Genomic DNA, 24,059 nt, shown 5'->3' with positions numbered 1-24,059 from the left:
AAAAGGCCGGATAAATTAATGAGGAAATAGATGGAGGAATATCTAGAGGAACTCCTAAAGGAATCTGTGTATGAACTCCTGCAGGAATTTCTGGAGGAACTTCTACCTGAATTACTGAAAGTAATTCCTAGATTTCCTGGTTGATTTGCTGAAGAAATTCTTGGACACATTAATGTGGGAATTTTCAATGTTTTCCATTGAACAACTTCTGAACAAATCTCTGGTGCACATTCTGAATAAAAAACATGAACGATTTTCTAAAGGATTTTTTTAAAAATTCTCGTAACAAACCACTATTGAAATAATTTTTGAATGGATTCTTCATGGATCTTGTTGAAAATATTGAAGAAATTCCTGGAGAAATTTCAGATGAATTCTTTAATTAAATGCCTAGAAGTATTTCTAAAGTGAAATTTCAGAAGGAACCCATAGAAATTTATCTGAAAGAATTCTAGGAGAAATTCATGAGGGAATACCCAATGGAATCCCTATAGAAATTTCTTACAGAAGCCCCAGAAGAAAACCGCTGTGCGATTTTCTAAAAGAAACCTTGACCTTTTAGACTGAATTTTTGGAGTACTTTCTGAAGCAATCCATGAATTTATTTTGGCATTTTGGATTTATCGAAAAAAATACCTAGGTGATTCTCTTATATCCAGTTGGACGGAAACGATTGCTAATGTCACCAGAAAGCTTAAAATATATGTTTACCTCAAGAGCTGGTTACTTGGAGTTACCTCGACGCAAAAAGTAAAAAGCAATCATGTGCACAGCTAGTTTGGAAATGTGATTTTCGGTGCGGAAAGTCAGTGTTCGAAAAGTGAAAAATATGTGGTATACTCAGTTAGCAGCTGATCTGTTGTCTCGAGTGCATTGCATCGTTGAGCGCAGAAATGGAAGAAAAATTCGGGCGCGTGTGTATGTAATTAACCGACGAGATGGTATTTGGTGAGATCGTTCCGATGTATTTTTTGTATTCTATATTATTATATGACTTATGCATCTGTTAAATATTCGATGTTATTACTATTTTGTCATCAATCGGAATCTGGTAAAAGTCTGAAAAATAGGGTAGCAAGGGGTCGTGCACAAATTGCGTCACGCTTTTAGGGGGGAGGGGGGTTTTGCAGAACGTGACGACCCATACAAAAATATTGTGGTCCCATACAAAAAGTGTGACACAGGAGGGAGGGGAAGGGTGTTGAAAAAGGTCGATTTTAACGTGACATAATTTGTGTATCACCCACAAGTGTTAAGTTTATGTTATCTTTCCCTAGTCGGAAAACCCGTCGTCGCTCGTTCTCGTCATCAGCGTACTCGTTGAAGTCGAATTGAATTTTCCGCGCCAATATCAAACGGAATAGCTTTGATGATAACTTGTGTGTGTAGGTCGGTATGTGATGAAAACGAACGAGACGGGATGTCTGTCTTGCCTTTTGCTTTGCTTTTACCAACTGGTACTAGCTAGCAGCTTGTGCTCCAAACCAAAAGCTGGAATCAAAGATGGAAGCACATCAGACATACACGGCACATATGTACGAAGAAGACGACGACGACGACGACGGAGTCAACGATCGTAAATTGATTTAAGAACGTTTTACGCATCGGTGGACGGGAGGATTTCCGCTAGGCAGCCAGGATGAAGTTTCGTTCCGTTTCAGTGGAGCTCCGGGAGTGTGAGTTTATGTTTGGTTGGCAGGGATGTTAACAGATTTTAAGATTATTAAAGAGGCGATTCCATTGAATTTCATTTCGAACAGCTCGTTGTAATTACAAACTAATCCAGCACAGATCGCCAAGCCCAGTGCTGCGGCTTGTTTGCGAACTTTTCGGAAAAGCGAAAGGCATCCATCCGAAAACACGAACGAACTTCCGAATTTTACCGCCCAATTAATCTTGCCAATAATTTAATTGCCAAACATCAAAGTACCTGGACTGGCTCGGTTCTTGGTGTTTTCTTCATTTTTGTCAAACAAGTACGTAATTCGCTTTTCTCGGAGGAACAACCGACCGCCCGCCCTTGCGGTTGCTGGTGTTGACTCTGTTCGCTCCTTCTGCCTCGATAAGCTAACCGAAGTAGACCACCAACCAGTAAGCAGCGCCGCCGTTCTTTGAAGCCAATCGACTCATTACGCTTCAACAGTGCCATCAGAGAGAGTCAGGCTGAAACGACGTCTACCCCTTCTCGCCTGTTTTCACTCGATCAATTAAAAACCCGGTATGTTTGACGTCGACAACCTCCTGCCAATAACACATTCATGGGCGTGGAAAAGAATAAAAAAAAAACTTCAGAATACCGAGACAGCTTTTTCACTTTAGAGTTTGTGTGAGAATCTTTCGCAAGAGTTTCAGATCGCAATAATGCAACTTACACGATATTCAGATGGGTAGTGGTTAAGGCTATGGATCGCCAATCCGGAGATGGCGGGTTCGATTCCCGTTCCGGTCGGGAAAATTTTCTCGACTCCCTGAGCATAGTGTATCATTGTGCTTGCCTCACAATATACGAATTCATGCAATGGCAGGCAAAGAAAGCCCTCCAATTAATAACTGTGGAAATGCTCAAAGAACACTAAGTTGGAGAGAGGCAGGCCAAGTTCCAGTGGGAACGTAGAGCCATACAGAAGAAGAAGAAGACGATATTCAGATTCGCATTACTTTAATGTGAAAATCCAAAAAATAATATGAAACGAGCTCACCAATTCTAAACAATTCTATTTTTTGTTCTCTTAGACTTCGAATTGACAAATAATATATTACCATCCCGAGTAACATTTTGATGACCAACTAGTCTTGTAGAAGTTTCGAGAACCTTCGTAAAACCTAGCACCTTTTATTATGGTTTTATGATGGTTTTAAGATCCTCTCATAGTCTATTTTGCTTAAAAAAGTTAATTGGGATGTCGTGTCAAGGTTCCCCATTTACTCCTGTACGTTATCGCCCATTTTTTCTGTTGCTCATATCCCAGTGATCGAAACCACATCAATCGACGCGACCTCAAATCGAAAATAACGAATTTTCACCTTTCAGAAAAGCCACCCACTTACCTGACACTGCTGCGGCCCATGTCGCGTCGGTGACGCGGTTTTGGGCCGTGGCTTTTTCACCACCGCCGCCGCCCCCGTCGTCGGCAGACCGTTGATGGTGATGGCCGCCGTCGAGGAAGACCCGCTGCCGCTGCTTCCACTACTGCTAGTGCTGCTGCAACTGCTGGTGCTATCACTTCGGGTACTATGGCCCACGGGGCCTCCACCGCTCCCAATACCACCGGCGTTAATTGTACTGTTGCTGGTGTTAGCACTGACTGCTGCAATGGTCGTCGAGGTGGATTTTGGGGAATTACTATTACTGCTGCAGGGGCTGGAGCCGGAGCTGCTACTACTACTATTGCTGCTACTGCAGCTGCCGTTACTACTGCTCGGAGAGGTGGAGCCCGTCACTAGCGACGACGTCGGGATGCAACCGTTCAGTTTGTCTGATTTGGACACTGAAAAGAGAGGGGAGAGAAAAGGAAATTTTCTTATTGAGACACTTACAAAGTTTTCTAGAAACATTATCACCATCTGGGTCCCAAACAATTAAAAAGTCTTCACGAAATCCTGAGAAAAATATCCATAGGATTCTAAAAGGGTTCTTCACAAAGTCTTGAGGAGATTCTCCTCAGAATCCTGGAAGGATTCTCCTCAGAATCCTGGAAGGATTCTCCTCAGAATCCTGGAAGGATTCTCCTCAGAATCCTGGAAGGATTCTCCTCAGAACCCTGGAAGGATTCTCCCCAGAATCCTGGAAGGATTCTCCCCAGAATTCTGGAAGGATTCTCCCCAGAATCCTGGAAGGACTCTCCCCAGAATCCTGGAAGGACTCTCCCCAGAATCCTGGAAGGACTCTCCCCAGAATCCTGGAAGGATTCTCCCCAGAATCCTGGAAGGATTCTCCCCAGAATCCTGGAAGGATTCTCCCCAGAATCCAGGAAGGATTCTCCCCAGAATCCTGGAAGGATTCTCCCCAGAATCCTGGAAGGATTCTCCCCAGAATCCTGGAAGGATTCTCCCCAGAATCCTGGAAGGATTCTCCCCAGAATCCTGGAAGGGATCTCCACAGAATCCTGGAAGGGTTCTCCCCAGAATCCTGGAAGGATTCTCCCCAGAATCCTGGAAGGATTCTCCCCAGAATCCAGAAAGGATTCTCCCCAGAAACCTGGAAGAATTCTCCCCAGAATCCTGGAAGGACTCTCCCCAGAATCCTGGAAGGACTCTCCCCAGAATCCTGGAAGGATTCTCCCCAGAATCCTGGAAGGGTTCTCCACAGAATCCTGGAAGGATTCTCCACAGAATCCTGGAAGGATTCTCCCCAGAATCCTGGAAGGATTGTCCCCAGAATCCTGGAAGGACTCTCCCCAGAATCCTGGAAGGATTCTCCCCAGAATCCTGGATGGATTCTCCCCAGAATCCTGGAAGGATTCTCCCCAGAATCCTGGATGGATTCTCCCCAGAATCCTGGAAGGATTCTCCCCAGAATCCTGGAAGGATTCTCCCCAGAATCCTGGAAGGGTTCTCCCCAGAATCCTGGAAGGATTCTCCCCAGAATCCTGGAAGGATTCCTCCCAGAATCCTGGAAGGATTCCTCCCAGAATCCTGGAAGGATTCTCCCCAGAATCCTGGAAGGATTCTCCCCAGAATCCTGGAAGGATTCTCCCCAGAATCCTGGAAGGATTCCTCCCAGAATCCTGGAAGGATTCCTCCCAGAATCCTGGAAGGATTCCTCCCAGAATCCTGGAAGGATTCCTCCCAGAATCCTGGAAGGATTCTCCCCAGAATCCTGAAAGGATTCTCCCCAGAATCCTGGAAGGACTCTCCCCAGAATCCTGGAAGGACTCTCCCCAGAATCCTGGAAGGATTCTCCCCAGAATCCTGGAAGGATTCTCCCCAGAATCCTGGAAGGATTCTCCCCAGAATCCTGAAAGGATTCTCCTCAGAATCCTGAAAGGATTCTCCTCAGAATCCTGAAAGGATTCTCCTCAGAATCCTGAAAGGATTCTACTCAGAATCCTGAAAGGATTCTACTCAGAATCCTGAAAGGATTCTACTCAGAATCCTGAAAGGATTCTACTCAGAATCCTGAAAGGATTCTACTCAGAATCCTGAAAGGATTCTACTCAGAATCCTGAAAGGATTCTACTCAGAATCCTGAAAGGATTCTACTCAGAATCCTGAAAGGATTCTACTCAGAATCCTGAAAGGATTCTACTCAGAATCCTGAAAGGATTCTACTCAGAATCCTGAAAGGATTCTACTCAGAATCCTGAAAGGATTCTACTCAGAATCCTGAAAGGATTCTACTCAGAATCCTGAAAGGATTCTACTCAGAATCCTGAAAGGATTCTACTCAGAATCCTGAAAGGATTCTACTCAGAATCCTGAAAGGATTCTACTCAGAATCCTGAAAGGATTCTACTCAGAATCCTGAAAGGATTCTACTCAGAATCCTGAAAGGATTCTACTCAGAATCCTGAAAGGATTCTACTCAGAATCCTGAAAGGATTCTACTCAGAATCCTGAAAGGATTCTACTCAGAATCCTGAAAGGATTCTACTCAGAATCCTGAAAGGATTCTACTCAGAATCCTGAAAGGATTCTACTCAGAATCCTGAAAGGATTCTACTCAGAATCCTGAAAGGATTCTACTCAGAATCCTGAAAGGATTCTACTCAGAATCCTGAAAGGATTCTACTCAGAATCCTAAAAGGATTCTACTCAGAATCCTGAAAGGATTCTACTCAGAATCCTGAAAGGATTCTACTCAGAATCCTGAAAGGATTCTACTCAGAATCCTGAAAGGATTCTACTCAGAATCCTGAAAGGATTCTACTCAGAATCCTGAAAGGATTCTACTCAGAATCCTGAAAGGATTCTACTCAGAATCCTGAAAGGATTCTACTCAGAATCCTGAAAGGATTCTACTCAGAATCCTGAAAGGATTCTACTCAGAATCTTGAAAGGATTCTACTCAGAATCCTGAAAGGATTCTACTCAGAATCCTGAAAGGATTCTACTCAGAATCCTGAAAGGATTCTACTCAGAATCCTGAAAGGATTCTACTCAGAATCCTGAAAGGATTCTACTCAGAATCCTGAAAGGATTCTACTCAGAATCCTGAAAGGATTCTACTCAGAATCCTGAAAGGATTCTACTCAGAATCCTGAAAGGATTCTACTCAGAATCCTGAAAGGATTCTACTCAGAATCCTGAAAGGATTCTACTCAGAATCCTGAAAGGATTCTACTCAGAATCCTGAAAGGATTCTACTCAGAATCCTGAAAGGATTCTACTCAGAATCCTGAAAGGATTCTACTCAGAATCCTGAAAGGATTCTACTCAGAATCCTGAAAGGATTCTACTCAGAATCCTGAAAGGATTCTACTCAGAATCCTGAAAGGATTCTACTCAGAATCCTGAAAGGATTCTACTCAGAATCCTGAAAGGATTCTACTCAGAATCCTGAAAGGATTCTACTCAGAATCCTGAAAGGATTCTACTCAGAATCCTGAAAGGATTCTACTCAGAATCCTGAAAGGATTCTACTCAGAATCCTGAAAGGATTCTACTCAGAATCCTGAAAGGATTCTACTCAGAATCCTGAAAGGATTCTACTCAGAATCCTGAAAGGATTCTACTCAGAATCCTGAAAGGATTCTACTCAGAATCCTGAAAGGATTCTACTCAGAATCCTGAAAGGATTCTACTCAGAATCCTGAAAGGATTCTACTCAGAATCCTGAAAGGATTCTACTCAGAATCCTGAAAGGATTCTACTCAGAATCCTGAAAGGATTCTACTCAGAATCCTGAAAGGATTCTACTCAGAATCCTGAAAGGATTCTACTCAGAATCCTGAAAGGATTTCACCCAGAATCCTGAAAGGATTCCACCCAGAATCCTGAAAGGATTCCACTCAGAATCCTGAAAGGATTCCACTCAGAATCCTGAAAGGATTCCACTCAGAATCCTGAAAGGATTCCACTCAGAATCCTGAAAGGATTCCACTCAGAATCCTGAAAGGATTCCACTCAGAATCCTGAAAGGATTCCACTCAGAATCCTGAAAGGATTCCACTCAGAATCCTGAAAGAATTCCACTCAGAATCCTGAAAGGATTCCACTCAGAATCCTGAAAGGATTCCACTCAGAATCCTGAAAGGATTCCACTCAGAATCCTGAAAGGATTCCATTCAGAATCCTGAAAGGATTCCATTCAGAATCCTGAAAGGATTCCACTCAGAATCCTGAAAGGATTCCACTCAGAATCCTGAAAGGATTCCACTCAGAATCCTGAAAGGATTCCACTCAGAATCCTGAAAGGATTCCATTCAGAATCCTGAAAGGATTCTCCTCAGGATTCTGAAAGGATTCTCTTCGGAATCCTCAGTGGAGCTTTCTCATACCTCTGTGAGATTCCATCCCAAGTTTCTGTGAAAAGCTTTCCTTGTTATTGTAAGAAGTTCCCCAAGCTTTTGTAGGGAGCTTTCTCAAGCTTCTGTGAGCTGTGAGAACTTTTCCTTGGCTTTCTATCATGTCTTGTTTTTGCAAGCCTACCCAGGCTTCTATTATAAACTTTCCTGACGTTCCGTGATAGGTATTCCCACGCTTATAAAAATGAACTTATAATTGAAATTTTGAATGTATGATGATTCTTTCAGATGGTTGAAAAAATCAAACTCAATTTGCACTGAGTCATAAACAATCAATTATTTTGATGGCTTCTTATAATGTTTTTCAATTTAAATCTCAGTCGGAATTTAGTGAAATCAAAATAGTTGCACCCAGGCCACAATCCATTAGACTCAAAGCCATAGGCGCCAACTTAGGGGGGGCAAGCATGGTTTTGCCCCCCCAATAATTGACGATTTTTTAATTTTCCCATACAAAAAATCAGTAAAAACAGGCTTTGCCCCCCCAATAATTTAACCAAGTTGGCGCCCCTGCTCAAAGCCCTCTGCAGAATGTTTCCAAATGTAAGAACCTAGCCTCGTAGCCCAAGCCAAAAACCAAACCGAAAGCATCCTGGATTAAGATAAGAGTTTAATTAGAAATCTTTCTGTCTAATTCCTTTAATCCATGGCCGCAATAGTTAGACCAACCCCTCATCATCCAGACCCACCTTCGCAAAGCTTGGACCTCCTAAAAACTTGTTGCCCAAAACTCGTCGTCGTCAAAATCTCCAGTACTCTCCGGTTTTATCGTCCATCGTCGTCGTCGTCATCGTTGTTGGCCCGGAAAACTAGTATGTGCACAAACACGGAAGCACACAAACAGAGTAGTGCTGAAGAGTAGTGCCACTAGTATAAACTCCGGACGGACGAAACCCGGTCATCCGGATTACCGTCATCGATTTGCTGCTAAAGATCCCATCCCCGTTCTGTTTTTCCGGAAGACGAGTATTGTGCAGTGGGGTAATACTGTTCAGGTTCGTATAAAATACGATTGTTTGTCAGTGCCCAATGTTCCACCTTTCAATCACTGAAATCACTGAAATAATGATGTAGCTGTAATTAGATTCCAAGATATTGTAGTTTGAGAAGACTTTTCAATATCTCAATTTTTTGAAGCGCAAACAAAAAACATACCTCTCAGTGTTACTTCATTCTACAGTGCAATGGAACGGCAATATTATTTTTCCTCCCCATCGTCATCGTCTGTTTTTTCGTTCAAGGGCACTCAATGCTCGGAAGGATCGGAGGAAGACGTCGATGATGGCGACCCGGAGTTATCTCTCGGATTCGGACAAACAACCAAAGCAGAGTCACCAAACAAAGTGAAATTTTCTAATCCTGCCCCCCCTAAACGCCCCATTTGGCATAGTTTCGAAACTGATAGATGGATACGATCCGACTACATAAGGGCTTGGGCGGCAGCCTCTGGACGTTCTTCCATTGGAGGAATTTGGGAAAGTAGATTTTTTTTTTCCAAAAGCTAAATCCTAATCCGTTGGAGTCCTACACGCCTCATGAGAGGGTACTTGTCGAGACGAACGGGTTCTCGAAGCTGCTTTGATCTTCCGGATTTGGCTTTATTGGTAAATATACCTCTCCTTTCTGGCGTGATTGATGAGAGTGCGGCTTTGCAGGTTGAGCATCCTTCAGGTGCCTTGTAGTAGGGAGGATAATGTCGATTTAAGCTTTTGATTTGCTGCAATGAAGGGTTGATCTTCTTGGATGTGATGTTTCCATATTTTTCCTTACTTAAATTTTCCAGGGCAAAGAAAATTAAAACTTGCTTCATGAATAAATAGCTTATAAGCTGCTTCTTGGAAAAGCTTGTTCAGTATTGCTAAAAATCTTCTCGCAAGTTTTCCCAAACTTTTGGAGAAGCTTTTTCACATTTCTTGAATAAGCTTTTTCAAGCTTCTTCCAAGCTCTGTGGAGAATCCTGTCAGGATTCTGTGGAGAATCCACCCAGGATTCCATGGAGAATCCTCTCAGGATTCCGCTGAGAATCCTCTCAGGATTCTGTGGAGAATCCTCTCAGGATTCTGTGGAGAAGGTTTGACAATTTAAGACTTGAATTGCTAGACCAATAAACTCCCCTTCCATGGTTGACGACCATGTATATGAAACTAACGGTGTCTATATTAGTACACCATCCGGAACAAGCGTCCCAACAACAACCTACCCTAATACAACCGATCCATACCAGTTTAGATCGCCATCCACCCCGTCCCACCCACTCGAATTCTGCATATTTATTTAGTTAGTCAGTTTAGAGAAAATTATACAAACGAATCCCAGCGGCAAAATTATCCATTGTGTAGTAAAATCAATGCTCCCAGCTTAGCAGCAAATGAACTACCCGACCAGGCCTGGCCTGAATTGAAAATGGCCCACCGGGGAGAGTGTATGCCGGACTGACTGGACAGGACAATGCTCGGAGTGCGTCCCGCCCCGGTTACCGGAAACGGATGAACGCTTCAGTTTAGCAGCCGAGACCACCCACCGCCTGTCAGCCTGCCTGCCTGCCTGGGCACCGAGCGATGGGAGACACCGTGAACAGAAATGGCATTGGGTGTCCGGTCCAATCATGGCAGTCACTAAAATGGCAGTTAATTTTCACTGTGTCCTCCCACTCCAGCTTGGGCTGGGATAAAATTTGCATGCCTAAGTGGACACGAAATTCATAGGCGGGCGGACGAGAACCGATTGGACCGGACCGGACCGGACCGGGCTGGACACTGGCTGGACTGAACCGAGTGAGTTTATGCGCTGTTGCCTGCTGCTGGGTTTAGCAAGAGCAGGCTTGACAGGATCGCCGGCCGCCGCCTCATCGCATCGGTTGCCCTTTGGTTGTTGGCTTGACCAATGATTTTCAATCCCTCAGAATGACCCTCGTCATCCACCACGTGTCGGCTGCTCCATTGAAAATGGCGGGGTGGTGGAGCGAGGGACGAGAAGGGAGGAAGCACATCGAGGCTGTTTGGATTATAATGATCAACAGAAATTGTACCTACATCTAGATGTATACCAGCAGAACGGATGAAAATACCCATTCATGCCCGGCCGACGATGACTCGGGACAAGGGAATGACGTTCCATCGCAACGCTGGGATTGATTGACGTTTTAAAAACCATCCAGTGACACTTGGGTTCGATTAAGTGAGAGGCGTTTTTCCACGTTAACTCTTGACCACTTTTCATGGACATTTATGTGGGCGTTATAGATATTTCAGAGTGAAGGATTGTTCACGATGAAGCCATGAAGAACATGTCTATGCCTTTGCCTTTGCCTTTGCCTTTGCCTTTGCCTTTGCCTTTGCCTTTGCCTTTGCCTTTGCCTTTGCCTTTGCCTTTGCCTTTGCCTTTGCCTTTGCCTTTGCCTTTGCCTTTGCCTTTGCCTTTGCCTTTGCCTTTGCCTTTGCCTTTGCCTTTGCCTTTGCCTTTGCCTTTGCCTTTGCCTTTGCCTTTGCCTTTGCCTTTGCCTTTGCCTTTGCCTTTGCCTTTGCCTTTGCCTTTGCCTTTGCCTTTGCCTTTGCCTTTGCCTTTGCCTTTGCCTTTGCCTTTGCCTTTGCCTTTGCCTTTGCCTTTGCCTTTGCCTTTGCCTTTGCCTTTGCCTTTGCCTTTGCCTTTGCCTTTGCCTTTGCCTTTGCCTTTGCCTTTGCCTTTGCCTTTGCCTTTGCCTTTGCCTTTGCCTTTGCCTTTGCCTTTGCCTTTGCCTTTGCCTTTGCCTTTGCCTTTGCCTTTGCCTTTGCCTTTGCCTTTGCCTTTGCCTTTGCCTTTGCCTTTGCCTTTGCCTTTGCCTTTGCCTTTGCCTTTGCCTTTGCCTTTGCCTTTGCCTTTGCCTTTGCCTTTGCCTTTGCCTTTGCCTTTGCCTTTGCCTTTGCCTTTGCCTTTGCCTTTGCCTTTGCCTTTGCCTTTGCCTTTGCCTTTGCCTTTGCCTTTGCCTTTGCCTTTGCCTTTGCCTTTGCCTTTGCCTTTGCCTTTGCCTTTGCCTTTGCCTTTGCCTTTGCCTTTGCCTTTGCCTTTGCCTTTGCCTTTGCCTTTGCCTTTGCCTTTGCCTTTGCCTTTGCCTTTGCCTTTGCCTTTGCCTTTGCCTTTGCCTTTGCCTTTGCCTTTGCCTTTGCCTTTGCCTTTGCCTTTGCCTTTGCCTTTGCCTTTGCCTTTGCCTTTGCCTTTGCCTTTGCCTTTGCCTTTGCCTTTGCCTTTGCCTTTGCCTTTGCCTTTGCCTTTGCCTTTGCCTCAAGGATTCTGTGAAGAATCCTCTCAGGCTTCTGTGAAGAATCCTCTCATGATTCTGCGAAAATCCTCTCATAATTCTGTGGAGAATCCTCTCTGGATTCTGTGGAGAATATTCTCTGGATTTTTTTTGAGAATCCTCTAAAGATTCCGTGGAGAATCCTCTCAGGATTCTGTGGAGAATCCTCTCATGTATCTGTGAAAATCCTCTCATAAATCTGTGGAGAATCCTCTCAGGATTCTGTGGAGAATCCCTTCAGGATTTTGTGGAGAATCCTCCCAGGATTCTGTGGAGAATACTTTCAAGATTCTGTGGAGAATCCTCTCAGAATTCTGTGGAGAATCCTCCCAGGATTCTGTGGAGAATCCTCTCATGATTCTATTAAAACCCTCTAATAATTCTGTAGAGAATCCTCTCAGGATTTTTTGGAGAATCCTCTCAGGATTTTTTGGAGAATCCTCTCAGGATTCTGTGGAGAATCCTCTCAGGATTCTGTGGAGAATCCTCTCAGGATTCTGTGGAGAATCCTCTCAGGATTCTGTGGAGAATCCTCTCAGGATTCTGTGGAGAATCCTCTCAGGATTCTGTGGAGAATCCTCTCAGGATTCTGTGGAGAATCCTCTCAGGGTTCTGTGGAGAATCCTCTCAGGATTCTGTGGAGAATCCTCTCAGGATTCTGTGGAGAATCCTCTCAGGATTCTGTGGAGAATCCTCTCAGGATTCTGTGGAGAATCCTCTCAGGATTCTGTGGAGAATCCTCTCAGGATTCTGGATTCTGTGGAGAATCCTCTCAGGATTTTCTGTAGTGATCCCTTCAGGATTCTGTAGAGAACCCTTCAGGATTCTGTAGAGAATCCCTTCAGGATTCTGTAGAGAATCCCTTCAGGATTCTGTAGAGAATCCCTTCAGGATTCTGTAGAGAATCCCTTCAGGATTCTGTAGAGAATCTTCAGGATTCTGTAGAGAATCCCTTCAGGATTCTGTAGAGAATCCCTTCAGGATTCTGTAGAGAATCCCTTCAGGATTCTGTAGAGAATCCCTTCAGGATTCTGTAGAGAATCCTTCAGGATTCTGTAGAGAATCCCTTCAGGATTCTGTAGAGAATCCTTCAGGATTCTGTAGAGAATCCCTTCAGGATTCTGTAGAGAATCCCTTCAGGATTCTGTAGAGAATCCTTCAGGATTCTGTAGAGAATCCCTTCAGGATTCTGTAGAGAATCCCTTCAGGATTCTGTAGAGAATCCCTTCAGGATTCTGTAGAGAATCCCTTCAGGATTCTGTAGAGAATCCCTTCAGGATTCTGTAGAGAATCCCTTCAGGATTCTGTAGAGAATCCCTTCAGGATTCTGTAGAGAATCCCTTCAGGATTCTGTAGAGAATCCCTTCAGGATTCTGTAGAGAATCCCTTCAGGATTCTGTAGAGAATCCCTTCAGGATTCTGTAGAGAATCCCTTCAGGATTCTGTAGAGAATCCCTTCAGGATTCTGTAGAGAATCCCTTCAGGATTCTGTAGAGAATCCCTTCAGGATTCTGTAGAGAATCCCTTCAGGATTCTGTAGAGAATCCCTTCAGGATTCTGTAGAGAATCCCTTCAGGATTCTGTAGAGAATCCCTTCAGGATTCTGTAGAGAATCCCTTCAGGATTCTGTAGAGAATCCCTTCAGGATTCTGTAGAGAATCCCTTCAGGATTCTGTAGAGAATCCCTTCAGGATTCTGTAGAGAATCCCTTCAGGATTCTGTAGAGAATCCCTTCAGGATTCTGTAGAGAATCCCTTCAGGATTCTGTAGAGAATCCCTTCAGGATTCTGTAGAGAATCCCTTCAGGATTCTGTAGAGAATCCCTTCAGGATTCTGTAGAGAATCCCTTCAGGATTCTGTAGAGAATCCCTTCAGGATTCTGTAGGAATCCCTTCAGGATTCTGTTGAGAATCCCTTCAGGATTCTGTAGAGAATCCCTTCAGGATTCTGTAGAGAATCCCTTCAGGATTCTGTAGAGAATCCCTTCAGGATTCTGTAGAGAATCCCTTCAGGATTCTGTAGAGAATCCCTTCAGGGTTCTGTAGAGAATCCCTTCAGGATTCTGTAGAGAATCCCTTCAGGATTCTGTAGAGAATCCCTTCAGGATTCTGTAGAGAATCCCTTCAGGATTCTGTAGAGAATCCCTTCAGGATTCTGTAGAGAATCCCTTCAGGATTCTGTAGAGAATCCCTTCAGGATTCTGTAGAGAATCCCTTCAGGATTCTGTAGAGAATCCCTTCAGGATTCTGTAGAGAATCCCTTCAGGATTCTGTAGAGAATCCCTTCAGGATTCTGTAGAGAATCCTTCAGGATTCTGTAGAGAATCCCTTCAGGATTCTGTAGAGAATCCCTTCAGGATTCTGTAGAGAATCCCTTCAGGATTCTGTAGAGAATCCCTTCAGGATTCTGTAGAGAATCCCTTCAGGATTCTGTAGAGAATCCCTTCAGGATTCTGTAGAGAATCCCTTCAGGATTCTGTAGAGAATCCCTTCAGGATTCTGTAGAGAATCCCTTCAGGATTCTGTAGAGAATCCCTTCAGGATTCTGTAGAGAATCCCTTCAGGATTCTGTAGAGAATCCCTTCAGGATTCTGTAGAGAATCCCTTCAGGATTCTGTAGAGAATCCCTTCAGGATTCTGTAGAGAATCCCTTCAGGATTCTGTAGAGAATCCCTTCAGGATTCTGTAGAGAATCCCTTCAGGATTCTGTAGAGAATCCCTTCAGGATTCTGTAGAGAATCCCTTCAGGATTCTGTAGAGAATCCCTTCAGGATTCTGTAGAGAATCCCTTCAGGATTCTGTAGAGAATCCCTTCAGGATTCTGTAGAGAATCCCTTCAGGATTCTGTAGAGAATCCCTTCAGGATTCTGTAGAGAATCCCTTCAGGATTCTGTAGAGAATATACCTTCAGGATTCTGTAGAGAATCCCTTCAGGATTCTGTAGAGAATCCCTTCAGGATTCTGTAGAGAATCCCTTCAGGATTCTGTAGAGAATCCCTTCAGGATTCTGTAGAGAATCCCTTCAGGATTCTGTAGAGAATCCCTTCAGGATTCTGTAGAGAATCCCTTCAGGATTCTGTAGAGAATCCCTTCAGGATTCTGTAGAGAATCCCTTCAGGATTCTGTAGAGAATCCCTTCAGGATTCTGTAGAGAATCCCTTCAGGATTCTGTAGAGAATCCCTTCAGGATTCTGTAGAGAATCCCTTCAGGATTCTGTAGAGAATCCCTTCAGGATTCTGTGGAGAATCCCTTCAGGATTCTGTGGAGAATCCCTTCAGGATTCTGTGGAGAATCCCTTCAGGATTCTGTGGAGAATCCCTTCAGGATTCTGTGGAGAATCCCTTCAGGATTCTGTGGAGAATCCTCTCAGGATTCTGTGGAGAATCCTCTCAGGATTCTGTGGAGAATCCTCTCAGGATTCTGTGGAGAATCCTCTCAGGATTCTGTGGAGAATCCTCTCAGGATTCTGTGGAGAATCCTCTCAGGATTCTGTGGAGAATCCTCTCAGGATTCTGTGGAGAATCCTCTCAGGATTCTGTGGAGAATCCTCTCAGGGATTCTGTGGAGAATCCTCTCAGGATTCTGTGGAGAATCCTCTCAGGATTCTGTGGAGAATCCTCTCAGGATTCTGTGGAGAATCCTCTCAGGATTCTGTGGAGAATCCTCTCAGGATTCTGTGGAGAATCCTCTCAGGATTCTGTGGAGAATCCTCTCAGGATTCTGTGGAGAATCCTCTCAGGATTCTGTGGAGAATCCTCTCAGGATTCTGTGGAGAATCCTCTCAGGATTCTGTGGAGAATCCTCTCAGGATTCTGTGGAGAATCCTCTCAGGATTACTGTGGAGAATCCTCTCAGGATTCTGTGGAGAATCCTCTCAGGATTCTGTGGAGAATCCTCTCAGGATTCTGTGGAGAATCCTCTCAGAATTCTGTGGAGAATCCTCTCAGGATTCTGTGGAGAATCCTCTCAGGATTCTGTGGAGAATCCTCTCAGGATTCTGTGGAGAATCCTCTCAGGATTCTGTGGAGAATCCTCTCAGGATTCTGTGGAGAATCCTCTCAGGATTCTGTGGAGAATCCTCTCAGGATTCTGTGAGATCCTCTCAGGATTCTGTGGAGAATCCTCTCAGGATTCTGTGGAGAATCCTCTCAGGATTCTGTGGAGAATCCTCTCAGGATTCTGTGAGAATCCTCTCAGGATTCTGTGAGAATCCTCTCAGGATTCTGTGGAGAATCCCTTCAGGATTCTGTGGAGAATCCTCTCAGGATTCTGTGGAGAATCCTCTCAGGATTCTGTGGAGAATCCTCTCAGGATTCTGTGGAGAATCCTCTCAGGATTCTGTGGAGAATCCTCTCAGGATTCTGTGGAGAATCCTCTCAGGATTCTGTAGAGAATCCTCTCAGGATTCTGTAGAGAATCCTCTCAGGATTCTGTAGAGAATCCTCTCAGGATTCTGTAGAGAATCCTCTCAGGATTCTGTAGAGAATCCTCTCAGGATTCTGTAGAGAATCCCTTCAGGATTCTGTGGAAAATCCCTTCAGGATTCTGTAGAGAATCCCTTCAGGATTCTGTAGAGAATCCCTTCAGGATTCTGTGGAAAATCCCTTCAGGATTCTGTAGAGAATCCCTTCAGGATTCTGTAGAGAATCCCTTCAGGATTCTGTAGAGAATCCCTTCAGGATTCTGTAGAGAATCTCTTCAGGATTCTGTAGAGAATCCCTTCAGGATTCTGTAGAGAATCCCTTCAGGATTCTGTAGAGAATCTCTTCAGGATTCTGTAGAGAATTCCTTCAGGATTCTGTAGAGAATCCCTTCAGGATTCTGTAGAGAATCCCTTCAGGATTCTGTAGAGAATCCCTTCAGGATTCTGTAGAGAATCCCTTCAGGATTCTGTAGAGAATCCCTTCAGGATTCTGTAGAGAATCCCTTCAGGATTCTGTAGAGAATCCCTTCAGGATTCTGTAGAGAATCCCTTCAGGATTCTGTAGAGAATCCCTTCAGGATTCTGTAGAGAATCCCTTCAGGATTCTGTAGAGAATCCCTTCAGGATTCTGTAGAGAATCCCTTCAGGATTCTGTAGAGAATCCCTTCAGGATTCTGTAGAGAATCCCTTCAGGATTCTGTAGAGAATCCCTTCAGGATTCTGTAGAGAATCCCTTCAGGATTCTGTAGAGAATCCCTTCAGGATTCTGTAGAGAATCCCTTCAGGATTCTGTAGAGAATCCCTTCAGGATTCTGTAGAGAATCCCTTCAGGATTCTGTAGAGAATCCCTTCAGGATTCTGTAGAGAATCCCTTCAGGATTCTGTAGAGAATCCCTTCAGGATTCTGTAGAGAATCCCTTCAGGATTCTGTAGAGAATCCCTTCAGGATTCTGTAGAGAATCCCTTCAGGATTCTGTAGAGAATCCCTTCAGGATTCTGTAGAGAATCCCTTCAGGATTCTGTAGAGAATCCCTTCAGGATTCTGTAGAGAATCCCTTCAGGATTCTGTAGAGAATCCCTTCAGGATTCTGTAGAGAATCCCTTCAGGATTCTGTAGAGAATCCCTTCAGGATTCTGTAGAGAATCCCTTCAGGATTCTGAAGAGAATCCCTTCAGGATTCTGTAGAGAATCCCTTCAGGATTCTGTAGAGAATCCCTTCAGGATTTCGTAGAGAATCCCTTCAGGATTCTGTAGAGAATCCCTTCAGGATTCTGTAGAGAATCCCTTCAGGATTCTGTAGAGAATCCCTTCAGGATTCTGTAGAGAATCCCTTCAGGATTCTGTAGAGAATCCCTTCAGGATTCTGTAGAGAATCCCTTCAGGATTCTGTAGAGAATCCCTTCAGGATTCTGTAGAGAATCCCTTCAGGATTCTGTAGAGAATCCCTTCAGGATTCTGTAGAGAATCCCTTCAGGATTCTGTAGAGAATCCCTTCAGGATTCTGTAGAGAATCCCTTCAGGATTCTGTAGAGAATCCCTTCAGGATTCTGTAGAGAATCCCTTCAGGATTCTGTAGAGAATCCCTTCAGGATTCTGAAGAGAATCCCTTCAGGATTCTGTAGAGAATCCCTTCAGGGTTCTGTAGAGAATCCCTTCATGGTTCTGTAGAGAATCCCTTCAGGATTTTGTAGAGAATCCCTTCAGGATTCTGTTGAGAATCCCTTCAGGATTCTGTAGGGAATCCCTTCAGGATTCTGTTGAGAATCCCTTCAGGATTCTGTGGAGAATCCCTTCAGGATTCTGTAGAGAATCCCTTCAGGATTCGGTAGAGAATCCCTTCAGGATTCTGTAGAGAATCCCTTCAGGATTCTGTAGAGAATCCCTTCAGGATTCTGTGGAGAATCCCTTCAGGATTCTGTAGAGAATCCCTTCAGGATTCTGTAGAGAATTCCTTCAGGATTCTGTAGAGAATCCCTTCAGGATTCTGTAGCGAATCCCTTCAGGATTCTGTAGCGAATCCCTTCAGGATTCTGTAGAGAATCCCTTCAGGATTCTGTAGAGAATCCCTTCAGGATTCTGTAGAGAATCCCTTCAGGATTTTGTAGAGAATCCCTTCAGGATTTTGTAGAGAATCCCTTCAGGATTATGTAGAGAATCCCTTCAGGATTATGTAGAGAATCCCTTCAGGATTCTGTAGAGAATCCCTTCAGGATTCTGTAGCGAATCCCTTCAGGATTCTGTAGAGAATCCCTTCAGGATTCTGTAGAGAATCCCTTCAGGGTTCTGTAGAGAATCCCTTCAGGGTTCTGTAGAAAATCCCTTCAGGATTCTGTAGAGAATCCCTTCAGGGTTCTGTAGAGAATCCCTTCAGGATTCTGTAGAGAATCCCTTCAGGATTCTGTAGAGAATCCCTTCAGGATTCTGTAGAGAATCCCTTCAGGATTCTGTAGAGAATCCCTTCAGGATTCTGTAGAGAATCCCTTCAGGATTTTGTGGAGAATCCCTTCAGGATTCTGTAGAGAATCCCTTCAGGATTCTGTAGAGAATCCCTTCAGGATTCTGTAGAGAATCCCTTCAGGATTCTGTGGAGAATCCCTTCAGGATTTTGTGGAGAATCCCTTCAGGATTCTGTGGAGAATCCCTTCAGGATTCTGTGGAGAATCCCTTCAGGATTCTGTGGAGAATCCCTTCAGGATTCTGTGGAGAATCCCTTCAGGATTCTGTGGAGAATCCCTTCAGGATTCTGTAGAGAATCCCTTCAGGATTCTGTGGAGAATCCCTTCAGGATTCTGTGGAGAATCCCTTCAGGATTCTGTGGAGAATCCCTTCAGGATTCTGTGGAGAATCCCTTCAGGATTCTGTGGAGAATCCCTTCAGGATTCTGTGGAGAATCCCTTCAGGATTCTGTGGAGAATCCCTTCAGGATTCTGTGGAGAATCCCTTCAGGATTCTGTGGAGAATCCCTTCAGGATTCTGTGGAGAATCCCTTCAGGATTCTGTGGAGAATCCCTTCAGGATTCTGTGGAGAATCCCTTCAGGATTCTGTGGAGAATCCCTTCAGGATTCTGTGGAGAATCCCTTCAGGATTCTGTGGAGAATCCCTTCAGGATTCTGTGGAGAATCCCTTCAGGATTCTGTGGAGAATCCCTTCAGGATTCTGTGGAGAATCCCTTCAGGATTCTGTGGAGAATCCCTTCAGGATTCTGTGGAGAATCCCTTCAGGATTCTGTGGAGAATCCCTTCAGGATTCTGTGGAGAATCCCTTCAGGATTCTGTGGAGAATCCCTTCAGGATTCTGTGGAGAATCCCTTCAGGATTCTGTGGAGAATCCCTTCAGGATTCTGTGGAGAATCCCTTCAGGATTCTGTGGAGAATCCCTTCAGGATTCTGTGGAGAATCCCTTCAGGATTCTGTGGAGAATCCCTTCAGGATTCTGTGGAGAATCCCTTCAGGATTCTGTGGAGAATCCCTTCAGGATTCTGTGGAGAATCCCTTCAGGATTCTGTGGAGAATCCCTTCAGGATTCTGTGGAGAATCCCTTCAGGATTCTGTGGAGAATCCCTTCAGGATTCTGTGGAGAATCCCTTCAGGATTCTGTGGAGAATCCTCTCAGGATTATGTGGAGAATCCTCTTAGGATTCTGTGGAGAATTTTCTCAGGATTCTTTTGAGAATCCTCTTAGGATTCTGTAGGGAATCCTCTCAGGATTCTGTGGAGAATCCTCTCAGGATTCTGTGGAGATTCCTCCCAGGATTCTGTAGATTCTGTGGAGAATCCTCTCAGGATTCTGTGGAAATTCCTCTCAGGATTCTGTGGAGAATCCTCTCAGGATTCTGTGGAGAATCCTCTCAGGATTCTGTGGAGAATCCTTTCAGGATTCTGTGGAGAATCCTTTCAGGATTCTGTGGAGAATCCTTTCAGGGTTCTGTGGAGAATCCTTTCAGGATTCTGTGTATGAGTTAAAATGTCCTTTACTATCTAAAAGGGGACTCCCAAGCTGTGTCTAATTGTTATTTGTCTTCAAATGGACCAACAAATGCGACGTTATAAAAAAACTTCAATGCTGTGCTTTCAATATAAATTATTCTAATCATCAATCGTTCATTCTCAATCCTTTAATCGTGCTCTTATGCTTAACTCGTTTCCATCATCTAACAATTACAACATTATAAACTCTTCATTCTTACAAGCATTCAAAGAAAGTATATCTTGTTATCCCCTTACAAATGCAACTACCAATCTACATCCAGGCCTCCACCAGTCAGTAGTCACCCATCATTTGTCCGTTCAGCCAGTGTTTCCGATCACAACCGCACGTCGCAACTTCTGCCGAGCCGATACGCACGAGTCCTTCCGATGCTGATGCAACTAACTGCCTTCACTTCTTCTGCTCGACCAGATCCAAGCCACCTTAATTAGCTTTTCACTCGAGCATCCCAGTCCCAAAGCGAGCGCACAGAACGTTTTCCAATCCGTTGTCGTCGTCGTCTTCGGCTTCGTCCAATCTCGGTGTTGGTCTCTCATGAATATTACCGGGAACCGTAAAAAGCAACAATCGTAACGGAAAGCCTTCTGGTACCCTCGCAGCACTTCCACCATCGTACTTTCCTGGGCTGGAGCCCAATGTCTAATCCGATTGGAAGGGAATAACTAAACTGTGATGTTTTAATACTGAATGCTGACGAAATAAGTCTAGTGCAAGGGGTTTTCAGGTCAAGCTCTATGGAGCACTTTCTAACTTACTGTTGTAATACAGCCACTCTATGGATTTGCTGAATCGAAAACCTCTCGTTAGATAAGTGCTTCATCAACATTTCCTCCCTTTATCCTAAGTGAGGATAAAATGAGCATGTCCGATAAAAGTGACATGCATGCTTTTAGGGTTCTTGTTTAAGGGTGGACTAAGGTTCACTTCTCTGGCTTGTTTCTAAGAGTAAAACTAAGTAACATTTTAATGACTGATTAGTCTTGTAGAGGTTTTGAGAACCGTCATAAATCCTAATTCCTTTTATTTTGGTTTTATAATGGTTTTAAGATGCATTTATAATATAATTGACTTAAAAATATTACTTGGGATCTGAACAAGATTACGAAAACTCTAACGAAAATTGTAGGAGCAATTCGTTTTGAAGAGGTTTTGAGGGCTATCATAAAACCTAAATTCTGTTAATTTGGTTTTAAGACGGTTCTGAGGGTTGCATTTGAAACTCTTTGACTAAGTGTTACTTTCGATGAAATATGAGAGTTACTAGTATCTAATCTATAAAGTATACAGTAACTGCGCTAACGTGTTGTCGAACGTGTTTTTTGTTTCTGTAGATACACTTTTTTGCTTGTAATCCCCTCACTTTGTTTCGGTTTTGTTATACCTTCCCAATCGGGGAGGATCCTAGCCATGTATCGATCGGTTTCTGCTGGTACGAATGGATGACATAGACCACTACTAGCTGGCTGGCTGACTGGCTGTTTGGTTTCAGTTCTGCCTACCCACACCACCTCATGTTAGAGCTCACTCGCTCCAGAGCTCCAGCGGTACAACATAAATTTATTGATATAATTCTGCATATCAGTGTGTTTTATCTCAAGCTTGTGGAACGAACGACCGGCCGTCCGTCCGACCATCGCAATTCCTGGTCGTACAATATAGTACAGAGAGCAGTACATATAGTATACGGTTCAGTGGCGCTGGCATCGTTCCCGAACGAGGGTGGGGTAGGGGTATGGAAAATGGATTTTTCCACTCAGTTGTTGTGCTTTGTTTGCTGCCTGTTCAGTGAGCTTGGATGGAACCATAGACCCCCCCCCCCCGCCAAAGGTTAGTTTAAAGCTTATTTATGCGCTCTGCATATGAGCTTTGATATTTTACGAGCCTAGAACGATACGGTGTTTCCAGCATTGGAAAATGGTCATTTCGCGTGGAGCGGGGAGGTGTGTGAAATGGATTGGCCGGCGACGTTTAATGGAATAAATGCCAGCAGGTGGATGGGATGGGATGTGTCACGATCATCTTACAAGCAGCAGTTTTCACAATCAACAGGTATGGTTAGGGGGGTTTAGTTGCATTTAGCTAATGAAACGGCCGCAATGGGTTGTTGGGATCTAAATTTGCCGAAGGAGCTTGGACTTCTCTGAAGGCTACAGACAGACCTGAACTGATGGCCTTTCGCAGAAGGACTTACCCCTGCAAGCAAATAAAGTTAGTTTTTTTTAACAATTGATTGTACGATTTCTGATACATTACGCACTGCAGATAATTTTATTGTCCTTTAACGGCTATACCAGTCAGCTGGTACGTCTGAAATAGACGAAAAAACTCAAACTTTTTTGAAGACACAGCGACAAATTGAGAGCGAAATTTGTGAAAAAATTACCACTTGTTTTGGTGGGATTCGAACCCACAACTCCGTATCGCTAGTCCGGCGCTTTAACCAACTAAGCCACAGAACAAGTTAAGTGATTTCATAGAATCGTGACTTGTTCTGTGGCATAGTTAGACAAAAGCGCTGGACTAGCGATAAGGAGTCGTGGGTTTGAATCCCACCAAAACAAGTGGTATTTTTTTTCACAAATCTATCTTTTAAATTGTCAATTAAATACACACTGTCTTTTAGAAAAAGTTTGAGTTTGCATTGCACTTTCATTTTGGAGTTATTTAGTAGAACTAGATCTTTTTATTTTATTTTATTTTTTTTTTGTTTTTTTCATATTTGATTAATTATTATGTAATACATCAACGTAGGATACACGAAAAGAAGGGCTAGAGGGAATATGAGGAATACGTAATATGTGCAGCATGTCTTCGTTCTGCTGTGGACATTATGGTGAGATGCTTCCATATTTTCAAAAAAAAGCGTTTGAGAAGGCTTTCTAAGCTTCTTAGAGAGGCGTTTCCAAGCTTCTTGTTTTCTAAGTTTATTTCCCTGAAGGATTTTTCTTGATCTTCTTAACCCTCTAATACCCAACCCCGCCTTTAGACGGGGTATAGTTTGAGCATTTTTGTAATTGATGTTTCCTGGAAAATCAAATTTTTTATATTTTTGGCTGATATTTAGGACTGTTTTCTATATCTCAAAATGGTTTTTGGTGTATTTTAAAGTGTATTTACATTTTTTAAAAATCATTAAAAAATTGATGATTTAGTCACCTTTTAGAAGTCATTGTTTATTTTGTATTGAAACGCTACAATTAACATATTTTAAATTTTTCCCAAATCATTCTATCCTAGTTTAATAGTTTAAGGGAATCGAATACACTCTAAAATTATTTTTGTATGTATTTTTAAGACACAGAAAATAAAACTTTCTATAAAAAAAAATTAAAATAGAAATAATTCAACAGTATTCATAAAATCTCAAAATGTTTTCATCTCAAGAAATCCATACCCCAAATAGGCTTCCAGGAAAAATATAAAAGTGTGGGAATGTTCAAAAATAAAAATTAGAAAAATTAAAAACTGAAATTCACGAAATCGAAAATTAAAAAGAATCATCTTCCAAAACATGTTTAAATCGATTTTAGATGACGAAAAATGATATTTAAATCAAAATAAAAAATTTGGGTATTAGAGGGTTAATCTTTTAAAGATTTTTGATGAGGATTTTTCATGATCATGATTTGCTAAAAAAGTCATTGTGGATTCGTGTGAATTTTGAAATTTAAGTCACTGTTCAACAGCATAAACTTTAACTGCAGAAAAAAAAAACAAAAAAAAACGTTTTATCGTTGAGCTCACACCTTTGCCTTCAGCCGGACGCAATCAAACGCCCCTATTCAGTGGTATCATCTGTGCAGCGTAATTATTTTCGCATTGAGCAAAAAGTCCCGCAATCAAAGTCATGGCAAGTAGCATCGCAAAGTTGACCATTGTCATCTTTCTATGTACGTATTCCGTACGGA

At 43.3% G+C, this 24,059-nt stretch overlaps 1 protein-coding gene across 1 annotated transcript in view; it reads right to left on the bottom strand.

Moving 5' to 3' along the window:
• LOC109423574 (serine-rich adhesin for platelets) overlaps window positions 1-24,059 on the bottom strand; it is a 243,770-nt gene that overhangs the window by 184,710 nt on the left and 35,001 nt on the right. The window contains exon 2 of the mRNA XM_062860911.1: window positions 3,049-3,488. Within this exon, the coding sequence (XP_062716895.1) occupies window positions 3,049-3,488 (440 nt within the window). The remainder of the gene's footprint in view (window positions 1-3,048; window positions 3,489-24,059) is intronic.

This window comes from Aedes albopictus, chromosome 1, assembly GCF_035046485.1.
Source record: "Aedes albopictus strain Foshan chromosome 1, AalbF5, whole genome shotgun sequence".
Classification (NCBI taxonomy): domain Eukaryota; kingdom Metazoa; phylum Arthropoda; class Insecta; order Diptera; family Culicidae; genus Aedes; species Aedes albopictus.
This window is presented reverse-complemented; position numbering and strand designations above follow the sequence as displayed.